This window comes from Carlito syrichta, unplaced genomic scaffold, assembly GCF_000164805.1.
Source record: "Carlito syrichta isolate Samal-C Ts95f unplaced genomic scaffold, Tarsius_syrichta-2.0.1 Scaffold142875, whole genome shotgun sequence".
Lineage (NCBI taxonomy): Eukaryota > Metazoa > Chordata > Mammalia > Primates > Tarsiidae > Carlito > Carlito syrichta.
This window is the reverse complement of record NW_007086971.1, coordinates 20,561-35,116: the sequence shown is the minus strand read 5'-3', so window position 1 is coordinate 35,116 and position 14,556 is coordinate 20,561. Positions and strand designations below refer to the sequence as shown.

Genomic DNA, 14,556 nt, shown 5'->3' with positions numbered 1-14,556 from the left:
ATCTGATAGGCCTCCATAAGGCATTCCAGAAAAGCTGTGGGAGATTCCTGTGGGCCCTGAGTTACCTCACTTACTTTAAACAAATTTGTGAGCAGCCTGGCGGCAGCCCAGAAACCCCCCATTAGAGTCTGGCAATAGGTGGTGAGACACTCCCTACCATGATCGGTGTTTGGGTTCCAATTAGGCTTCTCAGCAGGGAAGACACAGTTCACACGGTCCTGCTCTGCTAGTCTATTTTCCAGTCCCAGGACCAATTTCCTTGCCTCCTGACAGATTCGTTCTCTTTCCTCTGCAATAAAAAGGGCTTGGAGGAGTTGTTGGCAGTCATTCCAAGTGGGATGGTGGGTGAAGAAAATATTTTCTAAAAGGTCTATGAGGCTCTGAGGTTTTTCAGAGAACACCGATTTTGCTGCTTCCAATTGTAAAGATTACTAGTAAAGAAAGGGACATAAACCATAAAAGGCTGGCATCCCGAACCTCCCATGTCTAGTTCCGGGGCCTGTCTCAGGGTGAGGACTGTGGGAGTTTGTGGCTCTGAGGTCCCTGAAAGTAAGTCGGGGCTAGTCAGTTTATTGGGGGCAGTTGGGCCTTCGAGAGATGCATGGGGAAGAGGGGGATAAAGGGGCTGATACAAGGACCCACTCCTGATGAGTGATGGGTTGAGAACCTTGTGGGCCCCCTGCTCCCACTCAGATGTAGAGTAGGGCGGGGGAATTTTATCATCTTCCAGTGGGCTCTGGAGGACTGGAGGTTTGGCTTTTTGAGTTTCCTGTAGGGCTAAAACACGAGAAGATTTAGCTTTCTTTTCAACTTTCCTCATTCATGATGGCTGCTGCATTACCAGGAGGTACCAGGCAGTGATGTACAGGATGTGGTCCGGGTGGCATCAATAGACGAACTGTCAGACCATACCCACTATGACAGGGTTGAAGGTCCCCTCCGGTTGCCAGTTGCAATTAGGAAATGTGGGCCATTCAAGGGAACAAAAGGTGGTTAGGTTTCCTTGGTTTACCTGATAACCTGACTGCTGTGCCGCTCCTTGGAAATCCTTGAAGTAGCATAAAACCAGTTGCAGAGGGGTGTCAGGCTTAGAGCACTGCTGTCCCATAATGTCAATAGCAATGACAGACACAGCAGTGACTAACACTGAACAAATAAAAACAATAACATAAACTGAACAGACAGACCTAACTGCCCGAGGGCAATACCGGAGGGTCCAGTAATGTCTCACTGCGACCTCAGACCCAGGAATTAGTGCTGCATCCAGCTTTCCTGCGGGTCCAACCAGAAGTATGCACAAACAAAACAGGAACTTGACTCATCTCTCAGAGGGCTCTGGGGACGTTGTGAGTCTGCCAGAGATGACAATCAGCCATTTGCAAGTCCACAGACTCACCAGGCCTGACAAACACTGAGGTTCGCAGGTATGCAGACCCACAAGGTCACCTGTGTTTGGGACTGGGGATTAAGCTCTCAGATGTCCCGGACGAGCCCCCAAATGAAATAGGGACTGAGCGCTTAATTCACAGATGCCAACACCAAAAGTACAAGTTATAAAAAGGAGAGGCTTTATTTAGTCAAGAGCCAGGCAAGTGGCCACTTGCCTGTTGGACATGACAGTCCCACAGCAAGGGGCCTCATTAGCTGTAGGGGCTTGCTTAAGAAAGGCTAAACCACATTGGGACTTTCCAAGTGGGCTAAACCGCAACATCCTAGAGGACTAGGTACCTTTCAAGCAATGCAAGTGTGGTTCACAGAAGCAAAAAAAAAAGCTGTTAAACAGTTTAACCTAGCCAGCAAGTGCTGTTGCCAGTTTCCAGGAAGGGAACTTTTTTTTTTAACTGCAAAGGCTGAGTACATGTTTAGTTTAATTTTTGACATTGTCAGTGTTTTTTAAGACCCTTTTCACAGTGGAAGGGGCTGGAGAAAGTTGGAAGAGATCTGGGGTGGCTTGGAAAAACCAACAGGGCTTGGACAAGACTGGCAGAGACCAAAAAAAACCCCAGTAATTTGGACAGTGTAGTCAAGCACTCAGGAGAAGCTTCAGAATAAGGCCTAGGTTTTCTCTGGCAACGTTGGACCACATCTGATTGAGAAAGTGGACAGAGGTCCTGAAGATGGACAGGAGGTTGGCAACTCCATCTTCAAGGCACATTCAGTTGCTCTTAAGAGGTGAACTTTGGCTGTGCGCAGTGGCTCACACCTGTAATCCCAGCACTTTGGGAGGCCAAGACAGGAGGATTGAGCCCAGGAGTTTGAGACCAGCCTGGGCAACATAGTGAGACCTCATCTTTACCAAAAAAAAATTAGCTGGGCGTGGTAGCATGTGCCTGTAGTCCCAGGTACTTGGGAGGCAGAGGTGGGAGGCTCACCTGAGTCCAAGAGGTTCATGTTGCAGTGAGCTGTGATAGGAATGGGGAATAACTTTCCAGCACTGAGGAAATGAGGCAGTTTATCTTCTCAGTGGAAGATCTTTTAAGCTTGTTGATTAATTTCAAGCTTGATAAACACTGTTTGTTAAATTACGTAAATCAGGAAATAATGGTTGGCCTGAAAAATCAGTAACAGTTAAAAAAAAAAAAACATGAGCTGGGTGTGATGGCTCACGCCTGTAATCCCAGCACTTTGGGAGGTGGAAGCAAGAGGATCCCCTGAGCCCACAGGTTCCAAACTAGCCTGGGCAACTTGGTGAGACCTCGTCTCTACAATAAACCAAAAAATTAGCTGGGCATGGTGGTGCGTGCATGTAGTTCGCTACTTGGGAAGGCTGAGGCAGAAGGATTGCCTGAGCCCAGCAGGTCAAGACTGTAGTGGCCATGAGCACGCCACTGCACTCCAGCCTGGGGAACAAGAGTGAGACTACAACTCAAAAAAAAAAGGAGGTAATAATGTTATGATCCAAGAAACGCTCAGCTGCTCACCTTTGATACTGATAAATCAGGGGGCAGGGAAATGGTAGAAAGAAATTTATTTCTGAGTTTGAATTCAGGGAGCAGAGCCACACTCAAGGTCATTCTAAAATGGTTCTGTCCACCCTTCAGGCCTCACAGTTCACTTTCATAGTCCAGGGTTGTAGGTACCTATGCATAAGCTACGTGACCAGCAAAGCATTGTATAGCATGTAAGTTACAGTTGCATTTTACATATAAATAGTGACATTTAGAGTAAAGGAAATTTACAAGGTCTAAGACATCAAGCATTGCAAAAATTATGCAAATCACAAGACTTTCGATTACATTGATACTATGTTGCTCAAACCTATGACTGTTGAGAAAGGGAGTTAATAGGGATTTACATCTTTGGACATAGTTTGCAGGGAAGTCGAGCCTGAAGCTACTTACTGCGAGTGCAGAGAAGACTAGGGGACACTCAGGAAGTGTGCAGGAGGGCTTGAACCCTTGTCATTCCCTTCCCTAGGGGCTTTGGCAATAGGGACAGACATTAGCAGGTCCCTGTATCAATGACAATTAAAAACAAAATTGAGGTAGGTGATTCAGCCTTAAGTATCCAGGCATAAGTAGCCCATAAAACCTTCACTCAAAAAAAGAAAAGGTGACTGTCCCTCCTGGCTTGAGGGGGTGACCTGTGTCTGTGGTCAGCCTGTGATGCCTGTGTGTGTGGAGACTTACAGGCCACCTGTGTGCATGCGTGCGTGCATGGGTGTGGAGGGGAGAGGAGAAACAGTCACAGGTTTGGACGTGGCAGTGTGGAGAGGATGAAGTGGGCAGGGTTAGGTAGGCATGATAGGAGTTAGGGAGAACAACGCAGAAGAAAGCAAGTGTGCGACTGGGGCTAGTGCTGGAGTTTTGGAAATAAGGACAGGGTTGTTTCAGAATGAAGACTGGGTTGGGCTTGGAGTGGGAGCTGAGGTTAAGGATGAGAGGGCTTGGGTTTGGGGATGAGGCTGAGTTTGGGAATGAAAATGGAGTTAGATTGGAGGATGAGGATGGGAACGGGGTTAAATTAGGAGTTGGAGCTTGGGTGAAGAATGGTGTTGAGTTTGGAAATGAGAATGGATTAGGATGAGGGATGGGGTTGTTTATAGCTGGAGTTGAACTTGGGATTGAGAATGGAGTTAAATATGAGGACAGGAATGGGTTAAATTAGGGGTTGGAGCTTGGGGTTGAGATTGGGTTAGGTATGGGATTGGAATTGGAAATGAGAATGGGGTTAAGTTGGGGATAAGGATGGGTTGAATGTGTGGCTGAAATTGAGTATGAGGGGGAAGGTGGGGTTAAGATTGAGGTCAAGATCACAGAGGGGCTCTGTGCTCTGACTCTCTATTCACTGCTAGGGTTATGGATGGGGTCAAGGTCACAGCTGGGCTCTGTGCTCTGACTCTCTATTCACTGCTAGGGTTATGGATGGGGTCAAGGTCACAGCTGGGCTCTGTGCTTTGACTCTCTGTTCACCACTGGTGTTATGGATGGGGTCAAGGTTACAGGTGGGCTCTGACTCTCTATTAACCACTGGAGTTAAGGACGAGGTGAAGGTCACAGGTGGACTCTGTGTTATGACTCTCTATTCACTGCAGGGGTTAAGGATGCGGTCAAGGTCACAGATAGGCTCTGTGCGCTGACTCTTTTTACCACACCACTGCACACTATGACTCAAGATTCTCAGAAGCCTTGCCAGAGCCGTGGCCTCCTCATGGCCTTCACCACCCCGGGAGTCTGTCCTCATGAATATGTCCTCAGAGTGGCCAGTCACCTTGCTGGTGAGGATCTGAGTGAGGGAGGAGAACCTGCTCTCTGGAATCTCTGATAGAGAAGCTATCCTCCTTGGTCATTTCCCGGGACAGCTGTCTAGTTCATCTTCAAGACAGAGGTTCTCTTCTGGTATATTCCCCGCTTCACAGAGGCCAAGTTGTCCTGGATTTTCTACCTGGGCCATGGTACCTTCACCTTCTACCTGCTTACAGGACCTGATGTTGGTGTGGGTTGAGGGAGTTAGTGCTTGGAGGGCCAGAGGACCCTGCATCCACATCCTTGTGCCCCCTGCTGCCCCCAAGGCATCCGGATCCAGGGGATAAGGCCACCTCGCTGGAGACCCCACCATAAGCAGCGCTGCCTTTGAACTCATCTATCAGATGAGGATGTGGGCATGTCCTCCTCTCCACAAACTTTAAAAATTGAGATTCTCCATTATGTGCCTTGGCACATGCTCCAACCAAGGCCCCGGGAGTCTGAGCTCCCCGCCTGCCCCTTCCTTCCTCCTCAAGCCTCAGGAGTTCTGACCCCAAGCCCCTTCCTTCGTGAAGACCCTAGACATGGGGCCTTCCTCTACCAGAGTGGAAGGTTGCAGAACCCACAGGAAAGCATGACACATCTCCAACCGTCCCCTCTGACCACACGTCCCTTCCCATCTAATTCACACCCTAGCTTGATTGGCCATCTCTCACCTCTGGGCCCCCAAGCCTTATTATCTCACCCCTTCCAGGAAGCCCTTTCTGGTGTTCAGGGCTCTGGGGGTGGGAGGCATAGAACCCAAGGCAGAGAAGTATGTTCTAAACCACTGCCTCAACCACTGACGATCTGACAGCTTCAGCGCCCTCCCGCACTACACACTATGGGGGGAACCAGACCCAGGGGAGGGGAGCGAGGATGTTATCTGTGCAATCCAGGAAGGGAGGGTGTGTGAACACAGCTACCAGGAACAGTGTGAAACCAACCAGCAGAAGTAGCAAAGGTCTCCTCGCCGCCCCAACCACTTGCTGGTTTCTTTCTTGAGCTCAGAGGACCCAGGAGTCTGGGTGCACAGCCTCCTCCTCTCTGAGACTCAGAAGTCCTCCAGGACCCAGAAGCCCCGCATTCACCCCCATGGATCCCTGCCGGTCCTTGGCCCTGCTTGCCGGCTCCTTGGGCCTGATGTCTTCCCTGGTTGCTCTGAGCACCAATTTCTGGTTTGTGGCAGTAGGGCCCACATTCTCATCTCACTCCGGCCTCTGGCCAACAGGGCACAAGGACCCTGTCTCAGGTAATGGGGAGTGGGCCGCCCTGGGGGGAATGGTCAGTGGGGATGGACACTCAGGGTCTCCTCTCGGATCAGACTACATACGTGTGACGCAGACCTTCTGTATCCTGGCTGTCCTGTGGGGCTTGGTGTCTGTGGGCTTCTTGGTCCTGTCCTGTATCCCCTCCCTGTCCGCTCCGGGCCGAGGCCCCCTCGTTGCAACCATCACAGGCTTTGCTGCAGGTAAGGACTCCTGACTGGCCTTGGGCACAGAGGGCGGGGAGCTCTGGCAGAGGAGCTGAGCCATCTCTCTTGCCCTTGTCCCCAGCCATCTCCATGATAGTGGCCATGGCGGTGTACACCAGTGAGCGGTGGGGCCAGCCTTCACATCCCCAGATCCAGACCTTCTTCTCCTGGTCCTTCCACCTGGGCTGGGTCTCGGCAATCCTCTTCCTCTGTACAGGTGACTACCTTGGCTGCCACCCTGGGGAGCTTGGGAGGGCTCAGCTGGGGGTGCTGAGGGAGCAGGGCATGGGCAAATAGCTAAACTCTCTCTGGCTACTCTAGGTGCCCTGAGTCTGGGAGCTCACTGTGGCGGTCCCCGGCCTGGCTATGAAACCTTGTGAGCGGAAGGCGAGAACAGCAGGACAAGCTTTGAGCACTGTTATCCAAAGACTTCATCTGGAGTCTTGGGAATATCTGGTCCTGCCTCCGCCTTCCAGCCTCTCTCCAGCCCCTCCATTTGTTTCTTCATTCAACAAAAATTGGCTGGAATCTGGTTATTCTGAGATTAATTCAGCCAAGATATAAACCAGCCATATGTCAGCTCCATGGTGTTCCTGTCTGAGGGCTGGAGTCAGTTACAGATCAAAAGCTGTTACTATATCCAACCTGGGTAACATGGTGAGAACTTGTCTCTACAAAAAATTTAAAAAAATAAAAAATTAGCCAGGCGTGGTGACATGTGACTGTAGTCTCAGCTACTGGGGAGACTGAGGTGGGAGGATCGCAGGAGCCCAGGAGGTTAACGCTGGGTAAGCCATGACTGTGCCATTGCACTCCAGCCTGGGCAGCAGAGTAAGACTCCATCTCCAAAACAAAAACAAAAACAAATGTTAATATAAACCAGATGGCAATCTGAGCCCAGGGAGGATGCCAGAAAGAGACTGACCACATTGTGGAGGGACGGAGATAACCTTTCAGGAATGAGGACATTTAGGTGATTTTGAAGAACAAAGAAGGGTCATTTCCAGGCAGAGGGACCCAAAGATGGACGCATGGAAAGGCCAGGAGATTTGAGGGGATGGAGAATGGTGTTAGGTAGCCAGAATACGGGATGTGGGAGTGGTGGGAAATGAAGGGAGAGAGGCAGGTGGGGGCTGGGGTCTCTCAGGGACTTTCTCCTGAGGGTGGCAGGGAGTTAGGAGAAAATTGTGAGCAGGGGAGGAAGAGTGTCAGTTCTGGATGCCACAAAGACTCCTCTAAGGACACGGTGGGGAGGCCAGAAGGTTAGGGATGAGCTTGGCAGCACAAAAGAGTGGGAGAGGATGAGGCCTGACCTGTGACCAGGGCCAGAATGAACCATACTGATTCAGGGGGCAGGAGGAGCAAGACTGGGGGACCCAAGGGCTTTGTAGGGTGAGGGGCAGGAAGAGGGCAAGGACGGTGCCCAGGGTGGGATGGTGGGGCCTTCCCTAGTTTGGCAGAAGATGCTACACTCAGTGGGATAAGGCTGAGTGTCAGGGCCCTGAGGGACAGCTAGGGGCAGGTGAGGACACTGGTCTAGGACTCAGAGGAGAGATCTTAGGCTGGAGATGGTGTTTGGTTGCTCTTGGCGCATCCAGGGTCACTGAAGCTTCTAAAGTGAGGAGGTTCACTTGGTAAGAAGGTGCAGGATGGGGCTTCAAGAGACACCTGAATTTACAAATGAAGGAGCAAGAGCTTGCATGGGGGCCCGCAAGAGCCAGGAAATGGGAGAGCCCATGGAGTGTCTGGAACATCAGGGGAAGAGAAGCTTCTTTTTTCTTTTCTGAGTTGGATTCTCACTCTGTCTCCCAGGCTAGAGTGCAGTGGCATGCTCACGGTCACAGCAGCCTTGACATGCTGGGCTCAGGAGATCCTTCTACTTCAGCCTTCCAAGTAGCTGGGACCACAGGTGCGTGCCACCATGCCTGGTTAATTTTTTGACTTATTGTAGAGACAAGGTCTCATCAAGTTGCCCAGGCTGGTCTCAAACCCCTGGACTCTTGCAATCTTCTCGCCTCCACTTCGCAAAGTGCTGGGATTACAGACGTGATCCACTGCACCTGGCTGGAAGAGAAGTTTCTGGAATGGCCCTCAAGCTTCCCCCAGATCTGCTCTCTGACTGAGCTTTTGGTTAAGAGTGTTGCTGGGGTATGTTTGTTGGTGGGGGTTGGGGGTTGGTTATCTCTTTAAATGACCACTGGGGGAGGGGATTCTGGAACTCCTTTTGCCTCACAGAGACCCAGTTTCTCCTCCCCCACCTCTCAGGGCTCTGTGTCTCAGAAGACAGGAGGCACTGGGTGTGTCACTTAGGGGGGTGTGTGTGTGTAAGGGTAGGTAGGGGTGGGGAGGGCACTGGATTGGGGAAGGGGCATTCCACTGGGGGAGGGAGGTCTCTGGGAAGATAGGTTCCTGGGCAGTGAAGCCTCAGGGGAAAGGCCTCAGGGGTCTTACAGAGGAGGTCTCAAAGCCCCCAGTGGTAGGCCTGGGGCATAGAGGAATGGGTTCTGGGGGGAGGGGGTGGTGGTCACCAGGCGAATTGTTGAGGGAGGGGGGTCTTAGGTCCCCAGAAGTAGAGTCCCCAGGTAGAAGTGCTGGGGCGAATGGGGCCATCCTGCGCATGTGGGCCCATCCTAGCAGCAGTCTCCGTGGCATGGGGGTGAGGCGAAGCCTTCAGAGTGGGGGCACTTTGCTCAGCTTCTTGGCCAACATCCTCACGATGCTCTCCACTGCCACCAACTACTGGATCCGCTACGACCAGGGCCACAGTGGCCTGTGGTAGGAGTGCAGTCGCGGCACCTGCTCCAACATTCCCCGCCAGAGTGAGGCCCGGCACGCCCTGATGTCAGACCACATTTCAGACCCCCCACAGCACAACAGCTGAGCTCACGGTCGGGCGCCCCACCCCCTCCCCTTCCAACCCGGGCTCAGATCCAGCTGCCCCTCCACGACCGACGCCACCACGAGCCCCCACTTGGGCACCTGTTTCCCCAGCCCCCCTCCTGGTCCCTCGTCACGACATTAACCACTGGTCCCGATGTGACCTCCAAGTCCCCATCCAAACGGCTGACTCCGGGTCAGAAGAGTGGGGCTCTTAGCCGCGTACCGGGGGTTGCGGGTGGTGGCCAGGAGAGCTTCCGATCGCGACCGAAGCTGTCGCGGCAGGGGCGGCGCCCGCGGGAGGCTGACGCGGCCCGCTCTCCCCAGCCACGCTGACCGTGTCGGCGGCGTGCATGGTGCTGGCGGCGGGCTTCGGCGTCGTGGGCATGGTCCTGGGGCTGCGGATTGTGTGTCACCAGGGCGAGTCGCTGCGGGGCCAGACGACCAGCGCCTTCTTCCTCCTAGGAGGTGAGACGACAGCTGGCCCAGGTAGAGGGTGGACCTGGGGGGTGCAGGAGAGATCTGGGGACCAGGGGGCGGGGCTTGAGGAACTGGAGGAGCACGAGGGGAGGAACTGGGGGCCCAGAGGAGGGAGCAAGGCTCCAGATGACGGAGTTCGGAGGGGGAGGAGCCAGGAGGTGGCAGAGCCAGAGGCCAGGATGGGGGGATATGGGCGTGGCCTCACGGACCAGGGACGGGGACGACTCATGGAGGCGTGGCCTATGCGGAGAGCGCGGGCGGTGTGGAGGGCGTGGCCTAGGTGCAGCCCCACCTGTCCAAGCTCACCCGGCTGCCGTGGGGGCTCAGGGCTGCTGCTGGTGACCGCCTTGATAGGCTACACGGTGAAGAATGCGTAGAAGAACGACGTCTTCTTCTCCTGGTCCTATTTTTCTGGGTGGCTGGCTTTACCCTTCTCAGTTCTCTCGGGTAACCTGGATGACGGGAAGAGGCTGGAGGAAACTGCCCCGAAGACCTTCCTCCCCCGGAGATATTCCAACTGCCGTCCCGGGAAACCCCATAGTGACCTCCCAGGGACTCCCCAACACACTCCACTCCCGACTCCCGTGGAGCCGGCAGGGACGCCCTTGGAGCTCCAAACCCAGGTCCCTGGGGCCCGCCCCGGCCATCCGCCCCAGGACCCACCTTCTTCTACCCGCCCTCCGCTCCCTTCCTGCCAGCTACTGCTTTCTGCGGGCAGACATGATCCTGCAGAGCACCGACGCCATCAGTGGGTTCCCCGTGTGCCTGTGACCGCAGCCTGCCCGGGGCAGAATAAAGGAATGGCTTTTAGCGCCGCGACTCCGCGTGCCTTTCTGGGAGACCTGGGGACACGGACAGGGGGTCGCAGACTTCAGGGTATGCAGAGTGGGGCCATGAGGGGACGTGGGTTCATGGAGAGGGTGTGGGGGGACGACAGGGAAGGACTGTGGAGCGGGCGGGGGACACCACGGATATGGAGGCGACGGGGAACGCGGGCGTGACGAGAATGGGGAGCGGACATGCGAGGACTCAGAGGCGTGGGAACGTGGGCGCGGCCACTTGGAGAAGGGGAGAAGGGGGGGCTGGAAGCCGAGAATAGATAGAGGGACAGTGGGAAGCGTTTAGGAAGCCCGGGCGTATCTGCACTCCAAGGGCGCTTCCCTCTCTACACGACCTTTCCCCTAGTTCCCTGCCCCGCCCCCCTCGCAAGACCTTCCCCTCCCCCGCCAGGTCCCGCTCCTTCCCCGGGAGCCGCTTTCCATTGGTCGTGTAGCTCGCCACGCCCCTTTCCTCAGGCCTTCCGATTGGTCCTCTGTAGGAGGGGCGGGTCCGCAGCGGTTGACTGGCTGGCGGCGCTGCGCGCAGACGCAGAGAGAAACCCCGGGTAAGGGGAGGGAGACTCGGGCGCCTGGATTGAGAGGCGGAGGGTGGCGGACTGACCCGGCAGGTGGCGGCTGCGGGAAGATGGCGGAGCTGCGCGCGCTCGTGGCTGTCAAGAGGGTCATCGACTACGCCGTGAAGGTGACCGGGCCCTCCTCTCCCACCTCTCTGAGTCCCGAGGCCATGTGCTTTCGGGATCACGCGCGCACACTGTATAGGGGGGGGTTCTTTTCGTAACCTCTGACCTCTGCCGCTCTCCCCCCAACGTGAAAGTCCCACCTGGAGGGAACAAAGAGCAAGGACTGTGAGGTTCTGACATCCGATCCCTCTAGGGTTCCGGCCCTGCTCCTTTTTCCTTAGTTTTGGCCTCTCTTGACAACTGCAGGGCGAGTTGCTTTCTTTATTTCTTATCCACTGGAGGGAGTCTTGGCTCCCGGTTAACCCACGGAGAAACTGAGGCAGAGAAAAGTCATTCGGCAGTGTCCACGTTCCTCTGATTTCTCACCCCGACTCGTGCTTTGCACACAAGCCATGCTTTTATTCACTAGGCTGCATTGCCTTCCAGTTGACCATTACAGCACATGAAATGTGCCAAAAAATAAAAATAAAAAAGAAAGGTCAGACAGGGCACCGTGGGGCCCCAGAAGCTGGCCTTCACTCCCCACAGCCACAGGCTGAGTGAGGAGGTTGTAGCTGGGAAGGGAGAGAGAAGTGTGTTTGCTAGAGATGAAAGTTCAAGACGCCAGCATGACCTACCTAGCTGGGGGAGTGGCTCTCCCCGAAGGAGGTGGAGGCAGCCCCTCTGAGGGCCTGACTTGTCCCCAGAGAGAAGCAAGTATGGACATAGGTGAATCAGACACAGGCTTAAGCAAGTTTTCCTTAGTGTTTGCACTGAAGATAGTGACTGTCTGTGTTTGTCCTTCCTGTCAGTCTGGGTGCTTTCCTCTGTGTCCCTCTCCTGCATTGCCCAACACAGGACCTGGCACCCAGGAAACCTCAGGGTTGTTGAATCCGGACCCACAAAATTGATGGTGATATTGTCCCTGCCCACTTGGGGAGTGACTTGGAAACATCTGTGACCCTGACAGCCAACATTTAGTGGTAACTTATTGAATGCCAGTTCTTTACAGAGTCTGGGCGTGGTGGCTCAAGCCTGTAATCTGAGCACTTTGGGAGGCTGAGACAAGTGGAGTGCCTGAGCCCAGGGGTTCAAGATCAGCCTGGGCAACTTGGTGAGACCTCATCTCTACAGTATATCAAAAAAATTACCTAGGCATGGTGGTGCATGCCTGTAGTTCCAGCTACTTGGAAAGCTGAGGCGGAAGGATCTCCTGAGCCCAGTGGGTCAACATGAGCATGCCACTGCACTCCAGCCTGGGTGACAGAGTGAGACTCTGACTCCAAAAAAAAAAAATTCTTTACTGAGATAAATCCATTCAGTCCTTTCACCACCCTTTTTATTGTTGTTATTATTGTTATTATTTTTGAGTTGAAGTCTCTCTATTGCCCAGACTGGAATGCACTCACAGGGTCACTGCTACTGCAGCCTTGACCTTCAGGGCTCTGGTGATCCTTCCGCCTCAGCCTTCCAAGTAGCTGGAATTTTTTGATTTATTTTAGAGATGAGGTCTGGCCAAGTTGCCCAGGCTGATCTTGAACTCCTGGACTCAGGCAGTCCTCTTACCTCCATCTCCCAAAGTGCCGGGATTATAGATATGAGCCACCATTATTATTATATTATTATCCTCATTGGATAGTTGAGGAAACTGAGGCCTGTGAAGGTTATTACTTGTCAGATCTCCCAGCAGAGTCAGGATGAAAACCCAGGCACGTTGCCTCTCCCCACAATAACAGGGGTGCTGCTTTCTGCCTCTTTGAGGACTCCTCTTGGGGTCCTGAGGTCCAACTCTCTTGGTTTCCTCCCACCTCTGACTGTTCTTTGGGATCCCTCCTTTGGACTCCTACAACCTCCTGGGCCTCCTCCCTCTGCCTCAGCCCTGGCCTCCCTGGCCTGGTATGTCTGGGGTCGGATCTGTCTCCCTTACCAGGCAGACCCATGTTTGACTCAGCTCTGGTCCCAGTACAGAACCTGGCACATGGGCCCTCCAGAAGAGAACAGAGAGGAAGTGTGAACGCAGCATTGTCTCAGCTCCTGTCCATCCCAGAGGGTTGGTACTGCCTCCCCCTGCCACAGTGTCCCAAGGCTCCCTGCATTACATCCTGTCTCATCAACTGTCTGTTAATGCCCGTTCAAAACAAACACATGATTCAGACCCTGCCAGACACCTCATCACTGGGCCAGCCCCACTTGGGCTCTCACTTGGGCCCTTGCCCCAGCCTCTATTCTCCCAGGCTCCCGGTCCCTCCCCTCCCACCCTGACCCTGTCCACAGCCCTCCTGTGGCTCCCTGGCACCCTGAGGACAAAATCCCAGTCCCTCAGCCTATCACTGGGGACCCTCTGTGGTCTGCTTCAGCTGTCCATGTTTCTTCTGGGATTCCCCCACCCTTGACCTTTGTGCTTCCACAACTCCGACCTGCTCCTCCTGTCCCCCTAGACCAGGGTGTGTCTTGCCTCTGCTGTGCCTTCTGCCTGCTCTACCCTCTGCTTCCTGTCCTTCCTCACCCAACTCTGACCCTTTGATTGTAGCAAAATTTAGTGATTCTCTGGCATCACCTCCTTCAGGAAGTCCTCAGCCATACCCTCTGGCTATGTTGGTGTCCCCTGGCCTGCCTCCATCAGCCCTGACCGCACTGAATTGGGAACCTCTGTTTACCCCATGTTCCCCCATGTCCCACCCCAGACTGCCAGGATTATAGGCAGATCCTTGTGGGAAGGGCCAGGTCTAACCTGCCTCCGTTCCCAGCATCACTCACTCCCCTCACCTCCTTCAAGTCTTTTCTTAAACCTCACCTTCTCTGTGAGGTCATCCCTGGTCACCTACTTAGAATCGTAGCCCCCAGAATCCTTGTCCGCCTCCTTGCTGGGTTTCCCTCCGTATTCATGACTTTGTAATCCATGGTGTAATATACTTATTGCTTTAGTGTCTGTCTTCTTCTTCTGGAATTTGAGCTCCAGGCGGGAGGAAGAGGTTTGAAATGTGTTCACTGCTGCTTTAGACAGTGGGCTCACTACAGTTCAGACCACAGACTCCAAGCCCAGCTGCCTGTGTCCACTTCCTGCTATGTGACCTTAAGGAAGTTGCTGAACCACTCTGTGCCTCAGTTTCCTCCTCCTCTGTAGAATGAGAATAATGATAGTACCTATTTACTGGTTTGTGGTGAGGTTTAAATAAGCTCTTAGAACAGTGCCTAGCACACAATGAGCATTGTTATTATTGGTAGTCGTCATGGAAGTTTATTTAGTCTTTTTTTTTTTTTTTTGAGCTGGAGTCTCACTCTGTTGCCCAGACTGGAATGCAGTGGCACACTCCTGGCCACCGAAGCCCCAACCTGCTGGGCTCCGTCAGTCCTTCCGCCTCAGCCTTCCAAGTAGCTGGCACTATAGACGCACACTACCACACCCAGCTAATTTTTTTGATTTGTCATAGAAACTAGGTCTTGCCAAGTTGCCCAGGCTGGTCTTGAACCCACGGGCTCAGGCAATCCACTCACCTCAGCCT

At 53.7% G+C, this 14,556-nt stretch overlaps 3 protein-coding genes across 4 annotated transcripts in view; all 3 read left to right on the top strand.

Annotated features, from left to right (window-relative positions):
* The first annotated feature begins 5,819 nt into the window (after positions 1 to 5,819).
* Positions 5,820 to 6,734, top strand: NKG7 (natural killer cell granule protein 7). The gene is made up of 4 exons (XM_008049990.1): positions 5,820 to 5,976; positions 6,049 to 6,195; positions 6,281 to 6,415; positions 6,520 to 6,734. Exons 1-4 carry the CDS (start codon positions 5,820 to 5,822, stop codon positions 6,576 to 6,578), a joined length of 498 nt encoding a protein of 165 aa, XP_008048181.1. The 3' UTR covers positions 6,579 to 6,734.
* A 2,114-nt stretch (positions 6,735 to 8,848) lies between these two features.
* CLDND2 (claudin domain containing 2) lies at positions 8,849 to 10,365 on the top strand. Its single transcript, XM_008049988.1, is given in 4 exon segments — positions 8,849 to 9,017; positions 9,403 to 9,543; positions 9,883 to 10,002; positions 10,253 to 10,365. Coding segments are annotated over 4 exon segments (504 nt in total). The 3' UTR covers positions 10,327 to 10,365.
* Positions 10,366 to 10,928: 563 nt separating this feature from the next.
* ETFB (electron transfer flavoprotein beta subunit) overlaps positions 10,929 to 14,556 on the top strand; it is a 19,209-nt gene continuing 15,581 nt past the window's right edge. The window contains exon 1 of one of the 2 annotated variants that reach the window (XM_008049986.1): positions 10,929 to 11,076. In XM_008049986.1, the coding sequence (XP_008048177.1) occupies positions 11,020 to 11,076 (57 nt within the window). In that variant the 5' untranslated portion in view covers positions 10,929 to 11,019. The remainder of the gene's footprint in view (positions 11,077 to 14,556) is intronic. The other variant, XM_008049987.1, reaches the window with a different exon arrangement.